The 24,136-nt window shown below is 33.5% G+C and overlaps 2 protein-coding genes across 3 annotated transcripts in view; both read right to left on the reverse strand.

The window, feature by feature from the left end:
• Positions 1-11,310, reverse strand: part of LOC107072000 (beta-1,4-glucuronyltransferase 1) — a 31,213-nt gene extending 19,903 nt beyond the window's left edge. The window contains exons 1-2 of one of the 2 annotated variants that reach the window (XM_089170529.1): positions 10,879-11,310; positions 138-330 (exon numbers count right to left, since the gene is read on the reverse strand). Coding sequence is in view for 1 of the 2 variants with exons in the window: in XM_015331543.2 (XP_015187029.1) it covers positions 10,879-10,986 (108 nt within the window). In the remaining variant the exon portion in view is untranslated. The remainder of the gene's footprint in view (positions 1-137; positions 331-10,878) is intronic. The other variant, XM_015331543.2, reaches the window with a different exon arrangement.
• A 2,118-nt stretch (positions 11,311-13,428) lies between these two features.
• On the reverse strand, positions 13,429-21,755 carry LOC149033206 (uncharacterized). Its single transcript, XM_089170126.1, has 4 exons — positions 21,180-21,755; positions 16,555-16,644; positions 13,835-13,960; positions 13,429-13,710 (listed from the first exon to the last, which is right to left on the reverse strand). Exons 1-4 carry the CDS (start codon positions 21,519-21,521, stop codon positions 13,429-13,431), a joined length of 840 nt encoding a protein of 279 aa, XP_089026252.1. The 5' UTR covers positions 21,522-21,755.
• Positions 21,756-24,136: the final 2,381 nt, after the last annotated feature.

Here is a 24,136-nt window from a genome sequence, read left to right on the forward strand (position 1 = left end):
ATTAAACATATTCGAATAGATTCTATTCAGTAATAATAAATTAATATTGGAATATCGACTATTGAACATTCATAAACGAGATGATTATTTCGAAATCATACGAAAAGATAAATGTAACTACATACGTGAATACATACATTTGTGTTTCTATACCCGATGATTTATGGTACTTGTAATAACGGCGCAATTATAGTGCTGAACGGAAGAAACAGATTGTAGGTATTGTATAGTATCCACCAAAGTGCTCCATGGAAGTCCAATGGGACAGCCGACAAAATTTCACTTGGATATAGTACCCGAAACGATAATGGACCGTATGACTTCCTGGACCTGTTAAAATCAAGCTGCCGTACTGAAAGAGGTCTCTCTGCAGTAACGCGTTAGATGAACCGCACGGCTTAGGACAATGGACTTGGCATCGCCCTTTAGGGTCATTCCGGTAGACGTACCAATCGCATAAAGAGAAGTCCTAGTGCGTGCAATTAAGACCAGGAATATTCCTGTTAAATCTAAAGCTATCAAAAGTCAACAAAATATTTGAAACTATCATTCAGTTCATAACGAGAGCTAATAGAATACACAACTAATGTATACATAGATACGTATAAAATTCTGTATTAAAAATAAAGACTTGAAAGGTTAATCAATGGTAAAAATTTTTTATACAAGAAATAGACCTTTCTGCCATGAAAGGACAATCGCACAACAACTGATGAGTTTATTATTTATTTTTTATTTAATCTGTTTGTTACAAGTGTTACTTATAGTTAGTTGACTAGATGTACAAGAAATAAAATGTATCATGTGTAAGTACTTCTATTTTTTGGGTTAATTAGAAAAATATTATGTAAAAAATATACAATGTTTATTATTAGATATTACGTTATAAGATATACAAAATATATATACAGGGTGGGGCAATATCTCTGTCTAGTTAGAATATTGTCGTTGTTTATAACAATATGAAAAATTTTATGTACGCAACTTACACGGCATGATGAGGGGCATTTATTGGCTTGAACGTTTTTTGAGTGGGTGGAAGCATAGAGGAGATTTCAAGGTCATCTGCATTTTTTTAAATGATTTTTTTTTTTTTTTAATAGGATATGATGACAAATGTTGAGACGAATTCTACGAGCTCTATTATTTAAGGTCATGCGAGGTCAAATGTGGTAGAAAATAAAGTTTCTTACATTACAGAAGATGCGCAATACAAATTTTTGAAGGAAATTAACTGCTCTATAAAAATAGTGTCTTATGTTTTGGCGATTAAATTAAGCGTTCAAAAGATATTCAGAGACAAAAATCACTACACATGAAAGTTTGATGATGAATATCTTTTGAACACTTAATTTAATCGCCAAAACATAAGACACCATTTTTATAGAGCAGTTAATTTCCTACAAAAATTTGTATTGTGCACTTTTTAATAGTCATTTATTGTCGAGTTATAAAATTCATAAGCAAAAATGAGATTTGTCTAAAAATCATGAAATTTAAATCTTCAATATCATTCAAATGGTGAGGTTTACGGAAAAAGTATAAGATACCTTTTTTGTAGAGCATTAAATTTCCTACAAAATTCGTCTGGAACATTTTTCTTTACAATCAATAAATAACGAGGTATGAATTTTAATCTATTGGACTGAAAAAAAAATAAAAAACTGCGATGCGGAGGATCTTCCTATTAAAATTAAGAGCTCATATTGGGTGAGAATTCTTTTAAGGTGTCTAGGAACCCATTTTTGCGTGGCACTTGAAAAAAAAAATAAGTCATTTTTTTGACCCACCCTAATATATATATATATATATATATATATATATATATATATATATATATATATAAGTGTATGATTCTAATTTTTAAACGAGAAAATTTTTATTTTCAAACTTTGCAGTAACAAAATAAAAAGGGGGTAAAAGATGTTCTCATGTCCGTTGCAGAGATTTTTCCAACGACTCGACTTTGCGTGCAACCATGCGAAGTAGTGTAAAATGCGAGACGTTGAGACAAAGTGTCACGCGAAATAAAAACCTTCTCGTCCTCGGAGAATTCAACAAAGGTCCGGAAAGGACGTGTGTTTCTCATCAAGTGTACACAGATTTATTAACTTGTCGTGACTCTACCAAGAATAAAGAGGAACAAAGACTGGAATTAGAAAAACGACACAGGGACATGTGTTCAGCTTACAACATATAATTCACATTCTAAAACTCTTTATTGAGACTCTTAATCATGAACAATTTTCAACATTATTATTTCTTATTTTATTTCAAAAAATTATGTTTCATTAATAATGTAAGTCTACCTTCATAATTCGATTAGAGAATAATATTAATTCACTTTTAAGGGAACTACTATAGAATTGATTGAATAATATTTCAAACGATAAAGAAGACGTTCAAGAACGTAAAATTGCAAAATAAAGTTACCCTTAACTATACTCCAAATAATATATTCCTATTGATATTATTACTATCTTCGAAGAATAACACGTGAAAACGAGATTCAGCATATTGCCTTCATGATTCGAATATTTTGAATAACACACGAATGGGACAATGAACTCAAATACTCTTGGAATCAAATACGTCCCATTGACGTAATTGGCAAGGAGTGTGAGAAACACGGCCTAATTCTGTCGTAGAACATAGGAAAGCCACCGATGAGCCAAGCATAAGCGCATCAAACGCATCAAGTGCCAACAGACTGTACACCAGTACCGATGACCTTTACCATTACACATACCTCTCCTAGCAGCCCATAGCCAAGCAGAGAATGAACAAGTATCTCTTGCCTCTTCCTATCATTCGATATAGCTATTTCTAAACACGTATGATTATCACTGTTACTGTTTCTCGTACTATTACTGGCACTATTCCGTACCGTTCTTGGTGTAACACCCTGGTTCAATCGAACGCAAGAGAAAGAGAAAGAGAGATAGTAGATAGGAGAACAGCGTGATTGATTATGCGAGTACAGTGTTATCACCGATTCGAACTAGTTCCTACGTTCCACCGTAAACGGGTGGGAGTTACACAGTTAACCCATTATCAAATTGTGTATTCTCGGATTTTCATTGCACATTCAAGCCTCGAAACCACAGCCTATCTCGTACAAGGTAGGAAATACAAGGACTCATTTCTCGATTGACTTGCCTTTTCTATGTACGTTATTCACAGGTATATGTATAGAAAATCTTATGCTCAAAATAGCTTACGATATTTATTTTCAAAAACACACCTGTTGAACATGATCACTAAAATGTACATACAACCTGTCAGAAAGGATTTATAAGCTACGAAAATATAAGTACTGTAGGGAAAAAACTAGTATTCAGTTCTTTTTTTTATATTTTATTTTCTGGAAAAGGAAACTTTATTCAGAAACTAAAAGAAAAGATTAGGAGGGCCATAAAACCATAAACAAACCTAAGAATTATCGAGATATATTGGTGCGATGAAAACCCTTTGTGTGGTGTCGGGACCTTTGAGGAGTTTCAGATTCCTATCTAAGCATGTACGATACCATAAATAAATAACATTCCAATATTCTAGATCAAATTTCTTTATGTATAGTTTCCACTACCAAAAAAAACATAGGCTGTACCCATCGGTGGACTATGAGGTGGATCCTTATGCTATTGGTCAATAAGATTCATAATCTCCTTCCCTCTCCAAAGGGGTGTAGCTCATTTCTGATATAAATATGTGGAAAGAAGTAAGAAAGTGTTCTTAGTTGGTCAGTCCTTAGTGCTCAGTCTGTATCAGTCCTTAGTCAGTCCTCAGTTAGTCCGTCTGTATCTGTCTGTGTGTTATCTGTTATTCTGCAAATCAGTCAGTCGGTCTTATATTTGTAACCCTTTTGTATTCTGTATTTTTGTAACCATGTCACTTTTTGTAAACTTATGTTAATACCGCTCGACATCACATCATCATAATTTAATAAACTATATTATATCATCTTCAGTTTATATATTTTTCTTTATCTGAACCTCCACAGTACATTCGATGATATTTGATATTTGTATCTATTAAATCTTAATCCTCGTATTTACATAAAGTAATTTATTTTATCATCTTTCTTTTTTTCATTTTACTTCTAGTTTAATGATCATTGATTTTCAATTCAGCATTCTTCAATTTTAAAGCAAAATGTGTATATTCCATAAGTATAGTAACGTTGATCGTTTTGATAGAATGGACAATTATTGCTCTACGGTGAAACGATTCTTTATCGTCTTAATTGATGAAATTCCATGGCTTTTATCTATCGAAGCGAAATTACTTTTATAAATTCGTTATAGAAACAAAGACCGAAGCATCTCTCCCTATATTTCAACTTAAACGTTCATCTATCCTCTACAAATAATGAAGATATTTTGTGTAGTAAACGAACGAGTATTTTTTTCGACATCGATCGGTTTTCTATTAAATAAAAAAGAGAAAAAAAGAAACGAGATTCGCCTTGTAATTTTTACGCTTGAAACATTTGATAAAGAAAAATGCTAGAGTGAAAACGGTACTACGATAGGTAAAGAAAAATAGAGAGAGAGAAAGATAGATTAAGGGACGGGTGTTGGGAGCAGAAGAGAATGATGGTTAGTTGTTCAGTTAGTACAAGCTGCATTTAGGCGAGTACAGTTCTCTTGCGAATGAGAATCCTTCTATAAAAGGCAATGTAAATACTTCATGTATCCCATTGGATCTTCTAACAAATATTTTTCGTCTACTCGGTCGATATAAACGAGCGAAGGGGTTGTGTAATGGACGAGGAAAAGGAGAGGGTGACCACGAAGATTGGAAGCATAGAAAGAGGGTAAATTCCGCCTTTCAATTCTGCTACCGTTCCATTTTACTTCTATCTCACAATCAGTGTCTGGATGCCTACACTGATGGTTCCTGGCTCGCTAGCTGGCTAGTTGGCGGGTTGGTTGGTTGGTTGGTTGGTTGGCTGGCTGGATGGTTAGTTGGTTGGTTGGTTAGCTGACTGACTGACTGGGGTTGGCTCGTAACTTACCTTAGACTAAACTGAATACCGTTCATTACGATAACCTCTCTCACATCGACGAAAGCGTCGAAGGCGGCGATGTTGAAAGGCTGAGAATTGGAAATTCTTTGAAAGTCTCTTTCTCGTACAACTCTTCGCCCACTCCTTTCTCTCCTTGTCCTCCTTTTTCTTCCCCCATTCGTATTCTTTATCTTCCTTTTGTATTTCCCTTTTTTCTTCCTTCTCCTAGCTCTTCAGAGACTCTTAAACTATCCAGACGGATACGCCATATAAAAATCCCATTGGAAATAGAGATTCGGATCATGATAATAAACGGATACGCCTACCTTACTCTTTGTCTTCGAAAGAACAAGAGATACAATCGAATTCGCGTATTATCGGACTTTTGGGAAATAGTTTGACTCGTGATTATCTATGGTCTAAGGTTTTAAACGTTCCGAAAATTCTCTTTCTTTTCGATCGATTCGGTTCAGTTCGTTAACGAGTTAAAGCTGTTACTATTTAGATAAAAAAAAGGAAGAATCAACGGTATACTTCAATCAATTATTTATTAATAATAATTACTTAAAAGAAGAATAAAAAAGCCACAATGAAAAACGTATCAACTTGTCTGCGGTCTCCCCCATTATTTGTCAAAGTCATTCGAGCCATCAAAATCTTGAGATATGTTTGTGGTTTTGAAATGGTATTTAAAGAAGAAAAACACTTAGGGATATATCTAAAAAGGAAATACTCTCGAAAAACGGGAAAACATCGGTCTTTGTTTGCTTTCCTTTTTACTATCCATAGATGCCTATTTGTCTCCATCTTGAATTCGATCCGTTGCAAGCATTAATTAAAGGGCTTTCGATGGCGTCACTTTAAAAAAGTAGTTATTTTTCCTTAGCAATGTGGTTCATGGATAAACCGTACTATGAAAAGAAAAATAAAAGAGAGAGAGTGAGAGAGTACACTTTCGTCGAGTAGGGAACCACTGCAATTAAGGAACTCACTTCTTACTACTCATCTTGCATCTTTGCTCTGTTTCTTCGGTTTCTTTTACATCTTTGCGCGATAATTAGCACGTCTTCAATTTTACTCCTAGTGCACGTATTTTATTTACATAACCACCGAGATAATTAAACAAGCTGCGATTCTACAATGCGCCACTAATAGAAGTAGCTAAGGAAAGATACATGAAAAAAAAAACAAGAAATAAGAAAGGGCGATAAAAGAAAACTTAAAAAAATAAAAAAAAATTAGACGCGCCAAAGCTCTCCCTTCTCTTACTTCTTAATGCGTAAATCGTGTCAAGAAACTTTTTAGCTACGTGTGCCTTTAATTAACACGCTGTTTATCCTTCCGCCAACACGTTTCAAAAAATCAAAACGCAAACGACATTTATAATTCCAAGTATAATGTTGAATATGTTTGTTCAAAAATATCAGATACAATATGAATGACTTCCCCTTACTTTCACTTAATATTATACATATATATATATATGTGGGCTGATCATGCGCGCTTAGTTATAATATTGTTTATCAATGAATATTGATAAAATTATTCCATATATAAAATAACTCTACTTGCATGATAGGATAGCAAATTCATGGGCGTAATAAAGATAATTTTTATAATAATGATTGATATATAACTAAGTAATACTCATTATCGATATATCGAACTATTATCAGTAATTAATGGAGGAAGAGATATAGACGCAGAGCAATCTGATAATCGATATTCTAGTAATAATGCGTAGACCACGCGTAACTGTAATTCTCTCTACATGTGTGATGTAAGCAATTATAACACGGTCTACAATCATCTTGATAACGAATCATTAGGCAAGATATCACAGCCATGATATGATTCGAGACTATTTCAAACTAATATATAATTACTCGTATAATCATTAATAAGATATTATTTCATGCCTTATCAAACCAATTCTGATTACAAATAAACGTTCCTCAAACTAAATTGCAAATTTCATATAATGAAAAATAGAAAATTCTTGAATACCACGCATAGTATTATCAATTTAAGACCAAAAAAAAAATAAAAATAAAAAAAATACATGTGTGCAGATCACACGAGTTAGAAGTGAAACCTTCAAAAATCTAAGTTTCGAGAGAATGAGACGAATGCACAGTTTCAAGTGTAAGATAATTGTAGGATTTATTTATTATAATATTATTACCATATATAATAAAGGTCACCGGTATGGTCTCTGAATGGAATAGCTGATAAAAAGTACACTTTTCCAAATTGAAGCAATAAAAATGGAATGCTGAATGCGATAGTTATAAATAGACACCAAAATCGTAATATGTTTATCAAAGGAAATATAATTCGTCAGAAATTAAGTAAATATAGAATATCCTTTTTGTGAAACTCAGATGTAAAATTTTATTGGTTACGATAGTTTTCGAATTCTCACTTTCATCTACATTTTTGCGCTGTCTAAAAAACATTTTAGGAATGACGAAATAAAGACGTTACGAAAAACATATGGAAAATACTGCTGGACTGAACGAAGGTTCTGGTACAAATGCAATGAGAGTTCTAATAGAGATCTTTTCTTGAAATACTTTTTCAACTCCATAGCCTGTCACACCTCTCTTTCTCGAGACCCTTATTATTTATAACATATCGTCCATATTCTTTGGACCACAAACTTATCTTTCTAAATACTCTCGTCTAAATAAAGATCTAAAAAAATCTAAAGAAAAATCTAAATAACGCATTGAATCGTATCGCTTTCTCAGTTTATCGAACTGTGTAACTACAAGTCTCAAATTTCAGCCCTGTGGTAAGCTCCACCGATTCACGCTGGGTGTTCAACATCTTAAATATGTTTTTATTTTATTGAAAAATTAGTATAAGTTTCTTAAATACTCAAATATTACAATTAATAATATAATTTTCTTATATGCATGGGTCAGTACATGTCTTTGGATATTTTTTATAAATACATATAAAAATCAAATTTAATAGACATATTTTGTCTTTATGAATCAAATATATTTTATAAAGAAGCAAAATAAAAATGTGACAGTAATTTACTTGCTTTTGAATGGAATTTGTCAGCTGCTCCTAATGTATCCTACAGTGTTCTCTAATGCTTTTTCTCGGATGTATCTAGTAATCCTTCTTTTTTTTAAAATATTTCAGACAATACAATTATTATATATTCTATGTATTTCATAATTATTTATTATAATATTTGCGAAATAAAGAATATAATACTAATTTTTCAATAGGATAGAAACATTTTTAAATAGAAAAGATATGACACGTATATATATACCTTCCAGACTCACACAGACTTACACACTTATACAACTTACAAAGTCAGACTTCACACCTTCTTTCTTTATTTCGACCGTCGGTTCATTTGGACCTTATTCTTTTGTCGCATACCTACGTGCTTATCTCTGTTTATTCTTCCACACTTCTATCGCTCCTACCTACAAACATTTTGAGTATCGAAATAATATGTGTCCACGCTTCGTAGTATGCAGTCGCACACAAACACACACATATACAACCAGGAGCGATAACTACGAAGCAGAGTATAAAGAGGAGACCGAGAATAGTAAAAACTATATAGCTATATTCTGTCTCATTCTCTCGCAGGCTCAATCCTATATGTTTGTTTTTATTTCTCTTCTTACTAGATATCGTGGCCGTTGCCTAGCCACCCACCGCTCCGTTGCCTCGCCGCCTACCGCTCCGTTACCTGACGTTACCGTGTTTCATTTTTTTTCAAATCACTCCCTATTCTAACAAAGTTTTCACTTCAATAAATAAAGTATCGATTATGGAAACGTCGTTGTTCGTGACACTCAATGTAAAAGACAAACGATATGGAAATGTAGTTTAAAGCTTTCTCATCCGTCAGTTCGTTAAGATAGCTTTCACATACCAATTTCAGGATGATTAATACCTTGCCCGAAGCGAGCCAATCAGCAACGCCAAGCAACGATATCGCACGCTCTTACGCTTGCATGCATGTACTACATACGTATATGCCTTTAGAGAAACGAGAAACGAAAGGCGTATTGGAGAAAGAGCGAGAAAAAGAGAAAAATAGAAAGAAAGAGAGACAGAAAGAGGGGAGGTAGAAGAAGAGATAATTCTCATTGTTTCATAGCGAACGCCCTCGAGGCGACTACCACTTCAAAGGCATGAATGGTTAGAGTTCGACACAGTTCTCATCGAAACAGAGTCCGGCGGGTAATGAACTGCCCTTCGGCAATTGCAACTAACAGCAACAGCCCAATAACCTAACCAAGTGCTGGAGATCCATTATCTATTTACATAAGATCCACCACGAACCGACTAAGAGTTAACATTGGTCATTTAATCTGGTTGAATATTTTCTATATGTCAGTTTATATACGTCTACAGCGTCATATCAATGTCCAGTATTTACTGTACCTTCTTTCAACAGACAAAAAAAGGTAGAAAAATCAAAAGCTATTACAAATTTATTTCCATAAAAACGTACAAAAACGTTAGACGAGCTTAGCTCAAACTCAACTATGCATTTTAATAAATGGCAAAATGTGGAAACACACGTTTGTCAAATTTTTTATTCATTAATATCCGAGTCAGCCATAAACTACTAAAACCCTATAAGATATAATATATCAAATATATTATATTTACAAAAATTCTCTCTCGATAGAATCAAACGGAACTCTGTATGTGATTATGAATATAAAAGAAAGGGGAAAAAAATTCTAATTAGATTGCATTCTTCAAATGAGTCATTCGATATCTCATTAAAAGTAACGCTTTTACACGTTTCTACCTTTCCGTACCATTCAGTTTACTCAATTTAGTTGTATATAGCATTAACTTCTAAACATTTGAAAAGCTTATAAAGTTTACTGAATCAACGGATCGCTGTATCGAAAAGTCAAAGTAACTTTTGCATCTCGTATTGGTCGTGGTTTGTTTGAAATTTAAATGCATTACTGAACCTGGCGCAGTTTCGCGAACGTAACGAAGTCAACGACTTCAAATCGACTCTTGTTAGTGCCGTAACATATTTTTACTTTGAATGTCGGATTAGCTAGTCCGAATAGTCACGCGACGTGCCTGCGAGGATTTTATCAAATGTACATATAGCATGAAACTTTTGCAATGCCAGATCGCGATAATTAACGCGTGTCCCGTGGCGATTCTAGAATCAACTTTGCGCGCGCGCGCGCGATGCATATTATATATGTTTAATTGTAACTGCAATAGTCACGATAATGCTGCGTGCGTAGTTGTAAATGTGTTAGCGATATAAGGATAATTGTTCAAAAAAATTCTCGACTCGATTAGCTGTAACAAAAGAAAAGAAAACAAAAAAAGAAAATATAATAATATTATTGAAAACTTTTTATTGAGATAAAAATTTAAATGGGAATAAATGCGAGTTAATTGTAAGTTAAAATACTGTGAAAGTTTTTTAATCATTCTTAAGCCTAATTCTTTAGTTCCTCCAAGATTCACTCCGTATCGTTCGTAAGTATTTGCCAATTCTCGCGTGCGAGAATTTCTTGAGAAGATTCAAGGCCATAAAAGAGGAGAAATCGGTCAAAGTACGCGCGCACCCCACGTGGTAAGAAAAAGGGTGGTAAGATACCTAGAATCGTCAGTAGCGACATCTCCTTTTGCTCAGACAACGTGCTATGTTTAGCAGCGATCGAAGCTAAAGTACATGGAGGGTAAAGTTTACGAAAGAAAACTGAAGAACTTAAAAATCGATTGTAAACCGAACGAAAACGAGAATTGAAAAAATATAAAGAAGAAGTATAAGAAGAAGTAGAAGGAAAAAAAATAACAAATTAGAAGGAGAATTCGAGAAGGTAAACGAGCCTCACCTGAATCATTGATGTGTATTGACACGCAAGGCAAGCCACCCTTTCTAGTGGTAGCCCGCTGACGAAATCAGTCTCTGGCAACCCCCGTTGGCCTCGATCCGCGTACATTCACTACAACTACTAGCATCAGCCTTTCTCATCCAACGAGAAACCCCTATGAGCTCTGAATTCGTTCCACTTGTCCTTGCTCTAACACTTTTTGAGTTCACAAGTTCGTTGCTATGTAGGTCCTTGTCCTATCCAGGTCTTACACTTATTCTAAGCTTATAACGCACTTGCGTCGTAAGGGCAACAACAACAACAACAACGATAACGCTTAATCGATCATATCGAAAGCCAACGATAGGTCGTAAGAAAGGCGCAGGTTTATTTACACGCTCTAGGTGGAAATTATCAGTGTCCGGCAAAAGCTTCCAAATCGTTCCACTAACAGCGCTCCTGTGAACTTAGAAAGCGCGCGCAACCTGTGGATCGATTCCAACTTCCCTTTCTCTCTCACCCTTCCTCTCTTACCCTCCCACTCATACCTTCAATCTCTTACCCTCCCTCTTTCACTCTCTTTCTCTTTCTCTTTCACTCTCTCTGCAAGCGAGATGCGAATATGCAGAGGTATATATATGCCTGCATGTTTGTAAAACTCTTCTCGTTTTCTAGGCAATGTATTAATATGCATATTTATATGTGTATATGTATACGCGTGGATGACTTAAACATACATCAAGCGAACTTTCTCAACATCTTCCAAATGGACTTTTAAATTTTTTCTCTGAGAACTAGGACGAAAGTCGGAAAAAGAAATAATTGAAAGCAATTTGTCTCGACCTTTCTATTTTCTTTGATTTCTGCGAACTAACTGACTTCGCTCGTGCTATATAAGAAAATAACCGAATTATTTTTAACTAACATAAACGTTAGATTAAATTTTATATGATAATATCTAAAATAAAATAAAAATTAAAAAATTGAATTTTACTTAATACTTCGCGAATCTATTTTCTATAAACCTAAACTTTCACGACGTAACATTGTTTCGCTGGAAAAAATGGTACAGGCTCGTTTTTGTTGTAAAATAAATAAGAAAACCGTTTAAACATCCGCCTAAAAACAGTTGGATTAAAAAATAAAGACAAGATACTTTAATAAGTTATATCGTAGCATGAATATAACTTTCTTCAAAACACTTGCTTCAGTAACTAGACAATTATTTTTTAATGTGTCGTCTAATACCACATGCTTACATATTCATGAATACACTAAAAACAGCCTTTATGTAGAGGTTACGATGCAACGTAATTAGAAAAGAGATAGAAAATAATAACAAAAATAAAAGAAAAAAAATGCATTTTTGTGTAGAAGTTTTTCTAAATATATCTTTTGTTTGTTTTATTTAAACTCGCGAAAAATATAAATTAAATCATAAATATAATAGGGATCTCTTGAAATTTGAAAAAATCGTGCTTGAATGTAAATAAAATTATTTTCCATAGAATAATTCAATGAAGTAGAATATTTGTGAATAAAATATGTATTAATGTTAAAGAATAAATTTGTGGTAATACTTACGTAGAAATCCAATCAATTTTTATCTTCCATGTTTTTAGATCGTCCATCGTTTAAAATCATTGATATACATTCACCCGGTTTTACGATCTCGGCAAAGTCAAAAGCATTGAATAATTTCTGGATCTTGTAGAGGCAAAGCCTGCAGTATACGCATTTCCCCAACGTACCGTACGCTTCGCTGTCGTCCGTATAAACCGTGTACAAGTACGAGTCTCTCGTGTACAAGTACACATATCTACGTACGAATTCTACCCTTTTCCCTCCCTTGACTCTCCTTCTCCTTCAAACTCTCTTCGCAAGGAAAACCAAGCTCGTATTCGGATATAACAATGAAACCGACGGAGTAACTCCCAAGATAACGTTCTCCGAATAATTTATATCGATGGAATTAAGTTTAAATATTTCATAATTCGACTAATCTCTCGGGTACCACGACAGTTTATATATGAAAGGAACATTCGTAACGAAGCGACTGATTATGTTTCTACATATTTGTTTTTTACCTCCGTTTGACTTTCTGAGAAAAACATACTGACCATACATGATAACATAATACGATAGAGCAAATGTGTCTGCATAGAAATATAAAGAAATCAAAGGTAACACTTTCATCGTACCATGACTCTAACTATTAAAGATTCACTGGCATCATTTTTTTTTAATTTCTTTGTGGCAATAAGTACGCGCTATAAAAGGCTTAAACGTAACACTTTTAAATGAATCTTGTAAAAATGATACGTATATATATAGATATATATACTTTATGACGAAGTTAAAAGAACACCTGTAGTGTTGGTTAATGAAGTGTAGCCATTCATATATTTTAATTAATTTAAATGAATGGCTATACCTATTATAATAGTAAAAAAATAAAAATAGTCAAATAATTCAGTGACGCATTTAATGATACGTCAGTGTAAGATGATTAATATTTTAGTTTGCAATAAGTAAACAATAAATTATCTTACATTCGAAATATAAAGATGATCAAGAAGTTATTGCTTGTCTTATTAATTTATCTACCAACTCTTTTTCACGTAAATGTCGTTGTTGCAAAGAATCCAAATAAGAATCTTCGAAATGATCGGAAGAATTTAGATTGATGGAACGATTCACCGATTTGTCCTGTTTCTTGTTCTTCCTCAATGAATTTGCCATGCTCTTTTTCGATATCACGATTTTAGTAGAACGATTTAAATAATTTTTCCTCTCGACATTATCATTACTTTTGTTTACCGTCTTCTCCGTAATCAATGAATTTGTATGGATCTAAGAAAAGTAAAGTAAAAAACGAACAATCTATATAAAATTCACGATTTTTCTTTGACTTGAACATTCTATCGTGAATTCAAGCGGGTAATTTCACAATGAAATCTCGTACAGAAGATCAAGCAAAGCCGTGCAAATCCAAAGGAAGAAAAGGGAAAAGGAGAGAAAAAAACGCTCGACTTACCTTCAGATCGGTATCCCGATGCTTCAAAGAAGGTAGAAAACATTTTCGAGGCGCGATGCGTCGCGACTGTGAACACAAAGAAAATCAGTGTTTCGCGGTATCCAGAAAAGAAGAATAGAAGGAGAACTGAGAACTATAGAAGAATAAAATCCTGAAAATCGAAACGATTCTTTAAAGTCGAATTTCTTTATCCTCTTTTAGCTGTATCCTTCGATAAGATACGATCGAATGGTAACAACTTTGTGTGAAGATCATTTGATCATCGGCTACAAATCGCCTTACCTTTGTCTTTCTCTTTGTAGATCTTGGCAAAGAAGAGGAAAGGTCGATGTATGAAATCGATTTCACGCTAGGTACGTGATGCATCCAAATCCATCTTGGAAATCGTATCGATGATGCGAACTCTAAACGCGTCTTCTCCAACGCGTATATATAATATATATATATAGATATAGATTGTGTTAAATAGAAAGGACGCGCCTGGTATTGTGCACAGTAGCTTCCGAAAGGTCAAAGATACGTAAAATCAAATTCCAGTGTCCTACGTCACTACGAGCATAGATCCTACCCTTTATTCGTGAATATAGATTCGTATGTAGAGCTCGGCCAGATCCTATACTAGAAACGAGCAACCCTTGGCACTTCTATCCCTTCTACTCTCAAACCCTGTCTGCTCATTGCTCGTGGTTCCTGTGGCTCGCGTCGTTCGCTTTGTGCTTATAATTGGATTCACGTTCGAGTGGCATTGCTTAAACCAACACCATCTATGCCAATTTCGAATTATATACTGATGCAGCGACGTCTTTCACATGAATTTAACGTTTCAGGATGATGCTTTCTTGTCCTTTGTCGAACAAAGGCTATACTAGAATTAATTGTGCTCGGTTTACTGTAATAAATGATCTTCTAGGAATCGACTGGTTTCTGCATATGACGTTCTATTATAATTATTATGATACCAATTAGAGTTAAAAGGGTCAATTACAATTTTTTCATCTTTCACATTTAATGTTTCACCTCTTAAAAATGTCTAATTCGCGTACTCATTGTAATAAATAAACCTAAGAACATTTAATCAATAATTCATTATTTTCTAAACAAAAGAACTCATGATAATTAGAAATAAAATATTAAAAAATTAACGAAATTTGTAACTTTACATTTTTATAATTACGTTTCTCTCATATCTATCGAATATTTTATATGATTAGTGTGTACATCGTCTACATCGTGAAATCATTAAAATCCTTCATGAGCGTATTACCAAGGGAATTAACAAAATTTTACAGCGTAAAAATAATTAGTTTCTCTATCCAACGACAAACGTGAAATACCGGTTTTAAATAATTATTCTGTTAATCAGTTGGCATCATGGTTCTTGAAATTCTCACGTATTATTGTATCTCGTTTTACGAATTAAAAAATGATTTATAGGAAACCATTTAAAATAAAATGAATAAAATATAAAAATCTTATTAATACGAATTATTTTTCATGATCAAAAATATAAATAAGGCAAATAATAAAAGACATTTCGCGTTGTCAACGTAAAATAATTATTAATGTGCGTAATTAATTTTGTTAATAAATCTTTTGCATAACGTTATACCAAGACTCAACTATAGTCTATATTACGTGTAAAACGAACCAGCCCTTGTTCAACGTGGCTCTTTGCATTCACTAATTGGCAATTAAATATCGACCACAATGTAACTGAACGACACCAGTGTCAATTTTCTGTTCGCACCTCGCTCGGCGGTAACATCCGTTACGTTTGTTAAATTCTTTTTGTTTTTTAATTTCTTTCTCACTTATTTCTTTCATTGGGCACCTTCTCTCTTTCTCTCTACTTTCCCTCTAGTGAACATTCGATGCGAGTGCTTTTTTTTTACATTGAATCGCTACACCTTCCTGCTAATTACAAGCCACACTTAGAGAGAGAGAGAGAGAGAGAAAAAGAAATATTACTCGGCAATTCGAAATTACGTGTCGAAAAAGAAAAATATTGAAGTATTTGATCATTAACCTTATCGATTGTTCTCCAGCTTATTTGGCATAAATTGATACATTCTTTTCATATCTTTTAACACATTCGCGGCTGGCATATTTTTTCTTTTTTTAATACTGAGTACCGGCAAAAATAATGAATTATTTAAATTTATATTTAAATAATAAAATATAATAATATAATAAAATATAATTATTTAAATATTATATTGAAATAATTAAATATAAATTTAATAAATGTATATATATAAAAATTTATTTTTATTAAATTTTTAAAATTTAAAATGACGTGATTCATGTCAGCGACACTTAGGAATAGAACTTAAAAAGACGTGAATTCACGTCAGCGGTCGCGAATGTGTTAACATTTTTTTTCTTTCAATACGACAATATAAATAAATTCACGCTATAGTACTTTTTTTTAATTAGACGCTATTACTACTATTAATTATTATAATATTATATTATGACATTTAAAAAAAAGCAATTTGCAAAATCTAATATCTATCTTATTCTAATATCATATATCCGATGCGCCATATATGAAGCATCCATTTGTTAAAAAGAAATATATGAAACTCAAAGCATTACAGTAGAAAAGCACGAACTTGTCGTACTCACTGGTAGGTTGTTGCATATCAGTGCATTCGTACCTTCAATCTCTGTGCTGTGTGAAGTATCTGCTGGCGGTTACGTTCACTAACCGAGTCTCCGTATGACCTCCGCCGCATCAGCCACTCTCTCTGCAACAACAAACAAGCCCTAAAGCTACCCAGCCCTCAAACCAAACTTTCAAACTAAACACATGGGGTGAATCTATCTCTTTCTTTTTCCTCCCTTACCTCGACCCATCTTTCCAAAGCCATCCAAAGGCTTTATTTACTTTTTACGGAAGTTTCACGAAGAGGAAATATACGTCGTTGGTAGGTAGTACTCACCCTACGTGTACTGCTATATATATTTATGTACATATGCACAAACATATGTACTCTATGGCAAAGTGTATGTTTCTGTATGGTATATCTACACTCGTCTACGGATGCAATTGTTATTGTTGTTGTTGTTGCTCAAAAGTTATAACTTACTCGCAAAGATATTTGGTTCTTCTTCCAACGCGAAAGTATTCGTTCAACTGGATAAACTCAAGCGTTTTCTACGACATCGAATACACACATACACGCTCTTCTCTACCAACATTTTCTTTTAAAATACATAAATTATTTATCAATGATTTATAAAGATAATATATATAAAGTGACTGGAAAGAGAAATATATATATATATATATATATGTGGTATTCTCTCTTTCCAGTCACTCTTCCGAAAGGATAACTGACGTAACAAAAAATAGGAATTCCGATAATTTTGATAATAGATTCTTTGTAGAAAGAAACCTATCTTCAGAGAAATGCAATATATTCTGATAAATAAATACAAAAATGATAATAATACCGCAAAACGTATTCACTGTTCGACTATTAGATAATAACTGTCTTCTTAGATCTTTTCTTCCTTTATTTTGTTTTTTGCCTCACCGTGAAATACTCTACCGCTATTTGACTATTTACATGATTGTTGTTTACATTATTGGGCCTTTACCCCACTCTAGTTTAGATCTAATACTCTCACACTCTCTATCCTACACATATTTTAGATTTATCTCACTCGTCTTCTCACACACCATATATATAAATATATCTGTACATCAAGAAAATATAAAGAAATACATCTTACAATTAATTTTAAAAATGGTTAAAAAAACAAAACGATATATGATATATACATGACGATATATATATATGTAAATGTATATATGTATTTGTGTATATTCAGAAACAAAATAATTATTTTGTATCATAGTTAGGAAAAATCGTCGATACTTTTCGTTTTCAACAAAAGTTTTCATGAGGGAAAAGAACTTCTGATACCAATTTATATGGTGACCATCGATGATAGCATCGTTGCGAAAGAATTTAAATATTCCCAAGAGAAAGGGAACGATCCTCCCTTATACGAGAGCGCAAAGCTTAAAGGGTTTTAAAGGAGTGCCGAGAGTCGATCGATTCGGCTGCACAGAAAATCGTCAAGGTACCCGAAGGTGCTTACCGGCTTGAATCCGACACAAAGTAGATTATGCAAATGTCCCGTCGAACGAGAGAAATGCGAAGGAAACGAGAGGACGAGAGAATATGTAGAAGGTGTGAAAGAGAAAGGAAGAATGGTAAAAGGATATATAGATAAAGATAAAGAAAGAGAGAAAGAGAGAATAGGTTATCTAGCCGAGAAAAGGTTTACTGGAGTGTGCCGAACGTAGTGCACGAGGTCGTTCCTAAAAGTTAAATGAACCGACGGTCGAATGAACCATCCTTGCTACACTTTAACCCCTTCACTTCGTGATCTTCCTATTTTTTTCCCACTGAATCTCCATATTTATTTCTTCTCTCTCTCTCTCTCTCTCTCTCTCTCTCTCTCTCTCTCTCTCTTTCTTATTCTCATTCTTTCTCTCTTACTACACACAATTAACACACATTAACATAATTAACTTCAAAAGCAGCAAAAATATGCTGAACATATAATATTTAAAATATCTTTCCATCTTTAAGTCTATTTCTCTATCTCTTCCTAAATGTCTTTTTATCTCTAAAAAAAGTACATATATAAGATTAAAGATTAAGCGCATCAAACCACTTATCCTTTATCTAAAATGATTTACGTTTAATATTTGATCTGTATTTGATCGATGCCCGCGAATTCGCTAAAAGTTAATTTATCTTCTTATATTAGATCTTAAATGTATCTATTTTTACTTATGCTTTTTTCCACTTCCCAATTCTTCTGTTTACTCGATAATCCTATATAAATTATAAGATTTAACGTGTGTGCTTATGAAAAATAACGCATATTAAAGCGCCACGCAAATTTATTATTAATATCTTTGGCCCATCGAATTATGATAAACTAATACAAAATATATTTATAAAAATTGAAATTTTTGGCATGTTTTCAAAGTTTTTCAAGCATAAATGTTATAAACTTTTTTTTAGTATTTAAGCTGATTTGTGTTATAAAATTTTTATTCACTTTTTATGGATGTTCCATAAAAGAGCAATAAAAACAACCATAAATTTTATTTGGTATATTACTTTTTTCCGAACATTTAAATGTGTAAAAATATCTCGTTATACATTTATTATTCAATTCTTGGAGTTAGAGAATGATGCAAATAGTTACTTATGTCACAAACGAAACGCGAGAAATGTCTATATACATATCCAAGAATTGTTCGAGAAAACAGTTAAAAAGTGAAAGAGAAAAAGAAGATTTCTGACATATTGAATGCAACATTGTACTCGTATTTGGCAAGGGAGTATGAAATCTTAATTTCCAATCCTCTAAAATTGTTTTTGCAATCCTAGCTAACGCTATTTCCTTTTCTCTCTTGCCGTACCTATATCCTAAAGTCGCACACTGACATACAAAAGAAAATACTATAACCATGCACGTAGTTGGGAGTAAGAAAATCCGAGATACGAGTTTCAGTAAACCTACTTTTGCCTCGCTTCGTGCCTGCGAATCTGAAAAATTTACGAAACTTTCTACGCGCTAGAAGTATTCTTTTCAAAGGGTCCATAACATTTACAATATCTTCTATTATGAGAAGACGATAAGCGTATTCTTCTTGAATATTCGTTTCAAGATAAATATATTTCCTCCCAACATTATATTTCTTTGATAAATCAATAAATAATAATAATAATAATAATAATAATAATAATAATAATAATAATAATACATTTCAATCATCTTTCTACGATTGAATATACAATTGTATTTGTATCCTTAAACTTGTTACAAATGATGCTGCGGAAAAGATAAAAAACAGAACTAAAGCACAGTACCTATTTTAGAAAATTAACTACTATAACAATCTCTATTTCGAAGACTTGATTCAAAACGAATTTACATAGACTTCTTCTCTCCTATATTCGAGTGAGGACTTCTTCTTGAGCGAATCCCGGAAACATCAGGATTCAATTCCGCGAGTATACTATATTCTACTACTCTACTTGGACTTTTAAGAAGAAAGTAGTACACAAGAGAAGAAAGAAAGTGAGAGAAAGAGAAAGAGAGAATACTATAGTAAGACAGGTGGTAGGAAACAGCCGCATCTTTATTAGATTGAACTTACGGAGCCATGCGACAACCTAACTCGCTTTACGTCTTCCGTGAAATTGTAAACTGTGACGGGTCGACAAAACAGCAAAGTTTCTTCAACTCTGCTTTCTTAGCTACGTTCGAACTTGTTGGCAGCTTAACTTTCGAGAAGGAAGCAATGAAACGGAACCGTGAGACCCATCCGTTGAAGTACCAAATGCTTCTAACTCGGCCTGATTACCCTTCAACGTGAGTAGCCGAACGAGAAGATATATCTATTCGCTTGGTTTAGGAGAACATCGTCGAGTCGAACTACTATGCCAATCTCAACACCGCAAACTATTTCGGATATTTAGAGGAATGTTAATATTCTCTATTAACTAATTATAAGATCTTTACGAAAATGAAGTATACTTATAAGCAAAATTCTAATTTAATAATTTAATTATACATTACATTTATATATAAATATAAATATACTACGTGTCATATGTGTGTCTATATGTGATAAATATAAGAAACGAGCTATTCGACTTGGATTTTATTGAACAATACAAAATCTGTTTAGAGAAAAGATAAGCGAACAATTCCGAATGGTATTTCTCTCCCCGACTAGTTTAGCTAGTTTAGTTTAATCACGATACAATAACTTTTAATATCTCAATTATTTATTTATAATATCAACTTTACCCGACATGAGTTCGCCAAGGTAGGCCTCCACCCGGAGATCCGAATGGGGGACTATTTAACTTCCGGAAAATTTTACCCTAATAGAATCCATGGTGGTCTTTTTTGATACTTGATAAAGTCGTTTTACAGTGTGGACTAATCAAACCTACACCCAATTCCCGAACAGGAGGGCCAATTCCAATCGGCTGTCCGCGACTGCTTATTCTATTTATTCGCAGCTAACCTCCGTCCCTATCTGAGATGAAGAGGCCCTTCCTCTATCCGCAACCTAAGGACACGCTGTGTGTCATGGTGACTGGGACCCATCCACCCCGGAGACCACTAAAACTAGTTTTCCTCCCCCGAAACTAGCAGCTGTTATGCTAACACAGATTTGTTTATAATATATGCAAGATAAACATTAAATCAAAAGAAGATCAAAGAAAAACAATACCTTAGCCAATATTTCTTCCTTGTCCGGTCCAAGAGAGCGATCAGGTTTTGGTATAGGCAAACTTCTATAATCTTCGATAGTATATGGTCTATAAGTAGGCTTTTTAACCAATCTACTATCGGAAAGAGTACTTTTGAAGGGCGTTCGTATTCTAGTAAAATTATCTGAACTCTTTGGTGAATCCGCAGAGACGCAAAGAGGACGCAAGGTCTCGCAGGATCTGATGGTTTGAGGCAACCGCGTCGCGGAACGCTCGATGAGACGCCGGTAGAAGCTGAGTTCGCTTTGATCGTCCCTTGAGAAGCCGGAAAAGGAGATACGACCACCTCCTTCTTCCTCCATTCCTCCTACTACAAGTTTCTCGCGTAGACTGTCTCCGTAAATCGACAGGTTCGATCCCTCTGGAGATCGAATAACACGTTTGTAACGCGGCAGACCTGAAATCGAGAAAAACAGTGAGATACTTCGTTCAACCTACCAACGTCTTCGTCCTCTTAAAATCGACACGTGTAATGTTTCAACCGTTTCAGATATTACAAGTGTAAGTGTAAAATCATGTGTACAAAATAAAATCTAATATTTCTCAGAATAGACGTTGATAAATATAAAATGGAATAGATAAAAACATCATTCAAAATATCTTTTGACATATTTTCAACATAAATCCGATAGATACCCTTCCACCTTTCAAAATCTCATCTTAATGTGATTTTATCCACGCGTTTACTTAAACTTACGGACATTTGTCTCATCCAAATTAGTTCCGCACGCCTAACTCAATGCCTTTGGACTACATCGAGCTTCCAAAGTGCTCCTACCTCCATATTTAATGGCGCCATTTATCTTCGTGAAATATTATCGTGTAGGTATCCGCGTGCTCATAATATTAAGAAGAGATTACAACAGGAGAAAAAAAGAGGATGGGATTCATCTCGATGCGACGAGATTACCTCTCTTTTCTCTTTCCACTTTCTCTCTCCTTTTCTCTTTTCTCCAGCCCTTTTTATAAACTTTACGATCGAGAAAGACGACGTCTAATCAGGAACAAAGAATACACTTTTTCCGACAAAACGCTTCCTTTATCCCTCCTCACTTGTTCTGTCGGAGCTTTCGTAAGAAGCCAAGACTTTACGTTCGTAAAGGGAATGAACAAACTATAACCATTACCGAGCTAAAATAAATGTAAGTGGATTCTCTCTCTTTCTCTCTCTTTCTCTCTCTTCTCTCTCTCTCTCTCTCTCTCTCTCTCTCTCTCTCTCTCTCTGGAAAAACAACTAAATCAGAATTTTATTATGTAGAAAAGGCGAGTGCCAGAATTGCTCGTGGTAAATTCAAATGAAAGGACCGAATGTAATTGTATACGTTACGGTAAATTTAACAGCTTCATCATCTAAGTCCCATAAAAACAAGGTTTAAAAAAACATAACAAAATAAAATATAAAAAAAGGAATTATTTTAAAAAGAATAATCACTCATAAATAAATTTTGATTAAAATACAGATTAAAAGTAACTAACTCAATCTATGTCGATAAACTTCCAGATAAGATACTTCAGGCTTTTTGAAGGTCTGCACATCTGACGTTGATAACATGTTGGCTAACTTTCTATGAGCCTTCACGGTCATCTCGGTAGTAGCTTCCTCATCGTCGATGCTGTCGACATGGAAACTGCATTTCGTTGAAGAAGAAGAAGGTGCAGTCTTTGAGAAAAATCCCATGGGTTTTCCTGAGAGACGATCATCCTCTTTTTTCTCCACCCTTCTTTCATTCGCGTTCTTCTTTCTTTCTTCGTTACGATTGGCGCTCTTGTGCCTCTCCTTCCTTTTCACTTCCGCTTTTTCTATTTCTTTTCTTCTTGTCGTCGTCGTCGTCGTCGTCGAGAATCCTAACCGTCGAGACCCTTTTGCAAGTTCTCCTTTAGCAATTATCGCATTCCTACCGCTGAAAGCGTTCGGTTTCCTGTCGTGACTACAGTTCTGCACGGTTTCATTAGATCCTTCGCCGTCTGAAAATATTTTTGTTCTTTTTTTCCCTTTCCTTCCCTGTTCTTTTATTTTCCTATCTTTTATTAGAGTAAAAAACATTTTCTATTAAAGACTTCTGTTCAATCGAGGATTTCTTTTTGCTTTATCGACGACATCGTTTATTACATATTTCTTTTTTTTCAACTGATTTCAACAACAACAACAACATGATAATGTTCAAGCTTGAGCTATAAACTTAAACCTTGCCATGTCTATTGATGTACGTAAAAATTCAATAGGAATTCATTTTAATATTAATGAGAGAATTAATATTTTATCGGAGATAATAAAATGCAGTATAACTCTTACTATTTATTGAAGACGATAATGGCGTAATGTGTTTCAAGTAAAAAGGAGAATGATTTTGTAATTTTACTGATGTCTCTTCTTTCCGCTTTAGGTTAATTATAATATTACTTTTATTGGATGTATTATCAATATTTAAATTACGATCTATGTTTTCTAAAGAATCAGCGGAATATATTGACATCGCAAAAACTATTCTTATTCATTGTTCATAATATAGTAATTATAAAATAATTAATCACAATTAAATAATAAAAGAAAAGTTTGCTATTGATATACCTATAAAATGGTATTACATTACATTCATAGATACTATATATATATATATATATTAACGCTTTTATATTTAATAATTAAGACGTGTTTTGTTTTATTTAACGCAGTTATACAAATATCATTTTAGCTTTAAAATTTCTTACAATCATGTTAGACATTTGTTTAGTAATTAAAAACCTATTGTGATAATTGAAAATTACCCTAAAACACTATAAACAATTACAAAAATGAAAAACTTACAAATTCCATTATAATATACATCCTACTTTTAAAATGCTTACTATACTACCTAAATTTTTTATATTAATTTCAATTTAATATTTGAAATATTTACAAATAGAAATTATTAGT

This window comes from Polistes dominula, unplaced genomic scaffold (genome assembly GCF_049000335.1).
Source record: "Polistes dominula isolate Pdom_NZ unplaced genomic scaffold, Pdom_raw_medaka contig_15, whole genome shotgun sequence".
Classification (NCBI taxonomy): Eukaryota; Metazoa; Arthropoda; class Insecta; order Hymenoptera; family Vespidae; genus Polistes; species Polistes dominula.

What these genes read in the sequence shown, in the direction of transcription:
- LOC149033206 (XM_089170126.1), bottom strand. Translation starts at nt 21,521, where the DNA reads ATGGAGGAAGAAGGAGGTGGTCGTATCTCCTTTTCCGGCTTCTCAAGG. An exon ending in AGGAAGAAATATTGGCTAAG is followed by an intron (nt 16,645 to 21,179) that starts GTATTGTTTTTC and finishes TTGTTGTTGCAG; the next exon opens with AGAGAGTGGCTGATGCGGCG. An exon ending in ACACAGCACAGAGATTGAAG is followed by an intron (nt 13,961 to 16,554) that starts GTACGAATGCAC and finishes TTGTGTTCACAG; the next exon opens with TCGCGACGCATCGCGCCTCG.